Genomic DNA, 6,267 nt, shown 5'->3' with positions numbered 1-6,267 from the left:
GATCTCACACTCATAAACTCACTTTTGTATATCTTATATAGTGTAATAGCACACTTTTGTTTATACTTCTCACTAGTTTGACTTTTAGTTTTATACACTTTTACTAAAATAATTAATATGTTTGAAATGATGATGGTTTTCAAATGAAAAAAAATTGTATAGAATATGAGAATTAGAAATATACACATATGCAGAAGGAAACAAGATAGATGTTTTCATAAATGAATATAATTTTTATATTATTTGCTATGATTCATACCACAATTAATAAACATTTTAATCCTTTGTTCTTTTCTTTCAGATCACTCCATTGAATCTTAATTTCTTTGGAATATGGAAAACACCAATAACATCACTGAATTTATACTGTTAGGACTTTCCCAGAACAAGAAAATTAAAATTCTTTGTTTTCTGCTGTTCTTGTTTTGCTACATAGCTATTTTGGGGGGAAACATATTCATAATGATTTCTATCACACTCAGCCGGCTAAATGAACAACCAATGTATTTCTTCCTTAATTACCTTGCTTTGTCAGACCTGTGCTATACCTCCACAGTGACTCCCAAGCTTCTCACTGGTCTTCTCATAGAAAGGAACATGATTTCTTATACCAGCTGCATGGCTCAGCTTTTTACCATGCACTTCTTTGGAGGAATTGAGATCCTCATCCTCACAGTGATGGCCTATGATCGCTATGTGGCCATCTGCAAGCCCCTGCACTACACCGTCATCATGAGCAGGGCGAGGTGCCATGCCATGGTCGCGGCTTGTTGTGCTGGTGCTTTTATACATTCTTTCTTCCAGAGCCTCCTTGCTATCAGCCTTCCCTTCTGTGGCCCCAATGAGATGGATCACTATTTCTGTGATATTTATCCTTTGCTGTCACTTGCCTGCATCAGGACGTACAGAGTCGGACTTGTGGTGGTTGCCAATTCAGGCATGATGGGACTGGTGACCTTTGTAGTCCTGATATGGTCTTACTCTTTCATATTATACACCCTCAGGGCTTACCCAGCAGAGAGCCGCAGCAAAGCTCTTTCTACATGCAGTTCCCATGTCACTGTCGTCATTTTGTTCTTTGTGCCTGTGCTTTTCATATACATTAGACCAGCTGTCTCTTATCCAGAAGATAAAGTGTTTGCTCTTTTCTACACTGTCATAGCTCCCATGTTCAACCCTCTGATCTACACGCTGAGAAACATGGAGATGAAGAATGCCCTCAGGAAAGTTTGGTGTCAGAAACTACTTTGTATTGGAAAGATAATCATGACATTCACTGCTAAATCAGAGCATGAGAAAGCTAAAACATGATGTTTGTCTTTCTAAATCTTCAAGCATTTGAAGGTATGAGATTCCATGTTTGATCAATAATAGTAAAAAATGGTAACTTTTATCTGCTAATTATAAATATCACTTACAAGATAATGATTAAAAATTACTATCAAATTTAATAATAATATACATTCCTGTGACTCTGTTATTAATGTTTTAAAGTATCAGATTCAACACTTCATGTCATAGTCCTAATTTCTGTGTCATATTTTCTGAGTCTTCATATATATGAATATCTACCATGTACATGCACTCTAGAATACACAGAAAGAAGCACTGCACTGAAGGAAGTTAGATGTTGGTTTGACAAATTCAGATCCCTGCTTCAGCCTTTCCTCAAACTGCAAGGAACCAGGCATGGAATTGGCTTGGCCTAGCTTCCTTGAGAAGCATGTGTCATATGTTTTTTAGGTTAGAGTCCATGGCTCCTGGGGCAAAGTGTAACTTTCAGTCCCTAAGAGACCAATGCACTCTTTCAGGCAATGAAGCATTGAGGCCACTTTATGTTTCTCTGAATGAATGCTCTGTTAGTTAGTAGTCAAGGAAGCATGAGGGCTTGACAGGACAATGGGATTTAGACATTAATCTTGTGTACCCTCTGTAGCTTGCAAACTTTACAGTATCCTGGCAACTACAACTGTATTGATCCTATAAATTGCCATTATATTCTGTTGCTGATAAAGTTATAAAAAGTCTGATTACTTTCAATAAAATTGTCATAGTCCTGCTGTGGCCCTTCCAGTCCAAGCCTGGTTTTATTACTCATGACCATACCAGGTGACCTTGGCCTGCTAAGTAAGCATAGGCACTTACCCCAAACTAGGCAGCAGAGAGATTCTCTGTATGGGAGGGCAAGGAGGTGTGGACCTGACCTTCTCTGGTCTCCAAACTCCATGAATGAAAAAATAAAACCCATCATTTTGCAAGTACCAAGACCCAAGACTCCAGGTTAAGGTCTCCAGAATGAGCCATTTATTGCCTGCCATATACCATGTTAGGTTCTGTTCACCCAAGTTAAACCTTACCCAAAAGAAATGAACTGTAGGCTGGCCACAGTCCCAGGGCAGACTCATAGACCCCAATTTCAGCTGAAATCCAAGTCTATAATCCCCAGACTAGCCTTGCAGGTTATGGTCCTCTATAGGAGCAGGTTCCCAAAGCAAAGGTTCTAGACCACATACTCTACTTGGCTGGCCCACATCTTTAAGCCTTTATTTGCATGGGTGCCTTCAAGAACCGAGTCTGAAAATGCAAAAAATTCCTGTTTCCTTCATCCCATCCTACATCACATGTACCTTCTGATCTGGAGTTTGGGGCCTTCCCCATCAGACATGAAATCTTTATACACTCCACTAGTATGACCACATTTTGGGAATGAGTTACCAAGGCCAGATCTTGAAACCCATTAAAATGTATTGCTACTTAAAGGGTTTATATCGAGATATGGGGACCACTTCCCTTTGAAGTTGCACATTGTTTATGAATTAGGAATACATGTGTATGTAAATGTGCATGTATGTATATAACCTCAATTAATGAAAGATAAAGGCACTGAATTTAAAAGCAATCAAGAAGGAGTATATGAGAAGGTTTGAAAGAAGGGGAAAAAAGGGAGAAATGATGTAATTATATTATAATCTCAAAAAATAAAATTGTATTAAAAAAGAGTTAATCTACTATTCAAGTACCCTTCCTAGTGGCGAACCAACTTTCTTTGCTGAGGGCAGTGGCGGTATACGCCAGGTGACAACTAATGTTTGACAAGTTGACCCACCAGGTATATAACTCCCTGATGGGGAGCCACACGTGGAAAAGCCATGACTGGCTGCCGAAACCGATTGTTCTCTGTCTGTAACTTTCTCAGGTGTGCCAATGTTATGCCTCCCTAATAAGAACATCTGTGGGGTACTTTCCATAGCCCTTTGGTAGTGTGTTTTACATCTTTGGGCATACTTATAGTTGTGGATGGTCAGGTTATGATTTCCGTTTAAGCTGTATAATTCTGATGAACAGAAATATTACCAGCATATTCTTCTTTACTGACACAGGAAAGTAGCAGTATCCTCAGTCTCAAAGACAGCCTTTTATATATGTTGCAAAGACCTTAGAACAACTACAAAACAGAGTAACATAAAGACTAATTTCCAGGTGTTGTCTATTGCTAAATCAAGACCAGCCTGTTTATATCAAGACATAGTCCTTGCAGTAGTTCCCTTTCTGCACACATCTTGACCACTCAAGGTTCAGCCAACTATTTAATGTCTGGGACCCTTCACCAACCTAGGCTATGTGATGGGTCAATATGACATTACGAGCCTAAGAGAAACTAGGTGTCTTATCTTGTGTTTTGAGAATGGTTAGGGCCCTGGAAATGTAACTTATAGTTTTCCAGAGTTTGGCTGTGAGGGAGCAGCAGCGGTGGAGAGAGACAGCTGTGTACAGTTGTGTGAGAGCTGCTGCAGAATGTGAGTAAAGTGTGTGTGTGTGTGTGTGTGTGTGTGTGCTGAGTGAGAGATGAAGAAGAATAAGCATTGGGGAAGGTAAGAGAATGAATGAGGGCAAATGATGTGAAGGACTTGTGTAAGAGCTAGGCAGAGGGTAAAAGTGAGTGTGTGAGTGTATGTAGGTGTGCATGCTAAGTGAGGGATGTAGCTGAATGGACAGAGAGATAATGTAACATATAATTGTCCAAAGTTGGGCAGAGAAGTGTGAGAGTAAGATGAGAGAATGGATGAATGAGAGAATGAGTGAGTAAAGAGTGAATAAATGATGTAATAATATGTAGAGGAACGTAACAGAATAGAGAGAAAAAATGTATAGATGTAACTGTGCCAAAGAGATTTGTAACTGTGTGGAGACAAAGAAAATGAAGCTGTATAGAAAGGAGATAGAGAAGAGAAATGTATGTAAAAGAAAGATGTGTAGACATGTGAAAGCAAGTAACTGCATATAGAGATGTGTGGTCATATGTATGTTCAGATAGATATGTAGCCATTTGTATACAGTGTAGCAGTGTGGAGATATGTAGCAATGCAGAGACAGAAAAAGTCAGAGACCATTTTCAAGATGAAGTGAAAGAGAAAGTTATCTTTAGAAAGTATGTGTGTTTCCTTATCAGTGATAGATAGATTACAAACTTGTTCCTAATTACCCTCGGATAAAAAAGTTTCCTATCCCTCCCTACTCTGAGGCATTCCTTTTATTACCCTGAGCTGATAGTGGGAGCTGGTCTCTCATGGTCCACGATATTTATTCTCATTTTTGCACTTCTTAAATGTGTCTTTATTTGGCACAAAGCAGGCTTTAGTGTGTCTTCAGAATTTGTGTTAATAGAGAGCACAGAGTTTGAGGTTCCCTAGTACTGAGAGACTGTCATCCCTTGGTTTGCATGAAACACCTCAGTATATAAAATATTATTAAGATCAGAGGAATTTTTCTCAGTTTATTCTTTTTTATTTGTATCTATGTATTTTTGCTTCCTTCCTCTCTTTTTCTTATTGAAAAAAATTTCATGCAATATATTTTGATCATATTTTCCTCTTCCCTAATTCCTCCCACCCAACTTTACACTTTTCCCCCATCCCCACTCTCACGTGTGTGTGTGTGTGTGTGTGTGTGTGTGTGTGTGTGTGTGTGTGTGTAAATCAACAAAACCCAAAATACCACAAAAATAAAATCAAAGCAAACAAGGAAAAGATCAATAAAACAAAAACACTAACAACTACAACAAAACAACAAAAACCCTGCCAAAATGATGCAAAATGTCCATAACACCACTGAATTTCTTATGTGTTGGCCAACTACTTCTGGGATTGCAGCTTGCATTGGAATGTGATTGAGATAGATAAGGAGACATCATTGGAGAAAACCAGTTTTGTTTTGTTTTTTGCCAATGAGTATCAGTTGTAAATAGCTTCTTGGTTAGGGATGACACTATGTGTCCACTTCCCCTTCTCAGTTCCTGGACACCCATCTGCTTTGAATCTATGTAGGCTCTGTGGAGGCTGCCACAGTCTTTGTGAGTTCACATGTACCTTGGTCCTGTTGTGTCTGAAGGACACAGTTTCCTTGGAGTCATTCACCATCTCTGGCTCTGAGGACCATTATACCTCCTCTGCATAGCTCCTTGAAACCTCAGGGGAAGAGTTTGGTGAAGACATTCTATTTAAGATATAGAGTTCCAAAGTCTCACACACTATGCACATGATCCAGTTGTGGATCTCTATAATAATTCCCGTCTCCATCAAAAAGAAGCTTTAGCGAGAGAGAAGAGGGATTACATGAGCAAGAGATATTGAGACTATGATTGGAAAAAGCACAGGGACAAATAATCAAACTAGTGGACACACATGAACTATGAACCAATAGCTGAGGAGCCCCCATGGAACTACACCAGGCCCTCTGGATAAGTGAGACAGTCGATTAGCTTGAACTATTTAGGAGGCCCCCAGGCAGTAGGACCCAGACCTATCATCCTTAGTGCATGAGCTGGCTTTTTGGAAGTTAGGGCCTATGCAGGGACACTTGGCTCAGCCTAGGTGAAGGGAGGAGGGGACTGGACCTCTCTGGACTGAATCTACCTGGCTGAGCTGAATCCCCAGGGGAGTCCTTGCCTTGGAGGAGGTGGAAATGGGGAGTGGATTGGGGGCAGGGGGGCGGGAGAAGGGAGGACCAGGGAATCCGTGGCAGATATGTAAAATTAAATTAAATATAAAATTAAAAAAGTAAATTAATTAAAAAAGGAAAAAATGTAAAAGAAAAAAGAAGAAGAAGAAGAAGGAGAAGAAGAAGAAGAAGAAGAAGAAGAAGAAGAAGAAGAAGAAGAAGAAGAAGAAGAAGAAGCTTCTCTGATGGGGGTCAAACAGTCCTCTGATCTATGGATGTTGCCGTGTGTCTTTAGGGGTCATTTTACTGCTATACTCCTTTAGTGAAATA

General features: G+C 39.7%; 1 protein-coding gene across 1 annotated transcript; it reads left to right on the top strand.

The window, feature by feature from the left end:
- Positions 1-333: 333 nt before the first annotated feature.
- Positions 334-1,283, top strand: LOC131908293 (olfactory receptor 4P4-like). The gene is given in 2 exon segments (XM_059259345.1): positions 334-1,243; positions 1,246-1,283. Coding segments are annotated over 2 exon segments (948 nt in total).
- The last annotated feature ends 4,984 nt before the right edge of the window (positions 1,284-6,267 follow it).

Source organism: Peromyscus eremicus, chromosome 4, assembly GCF_949786415.1.
Source record: "Peromyscus eremicus chromosome 4, PerEre_H2_v1, whole genome shotgun sequence".
NCBI lineage: Eukaryota > Metazoa > Chordata > Mammalia > Rodentia > Cricetidae > Peromyscus > Peromyscus eremicus.
Note: the sequence above shows the minus strand (reverse complement) of the source record. Positions and strands in the feature narration are given on the sequence as shown.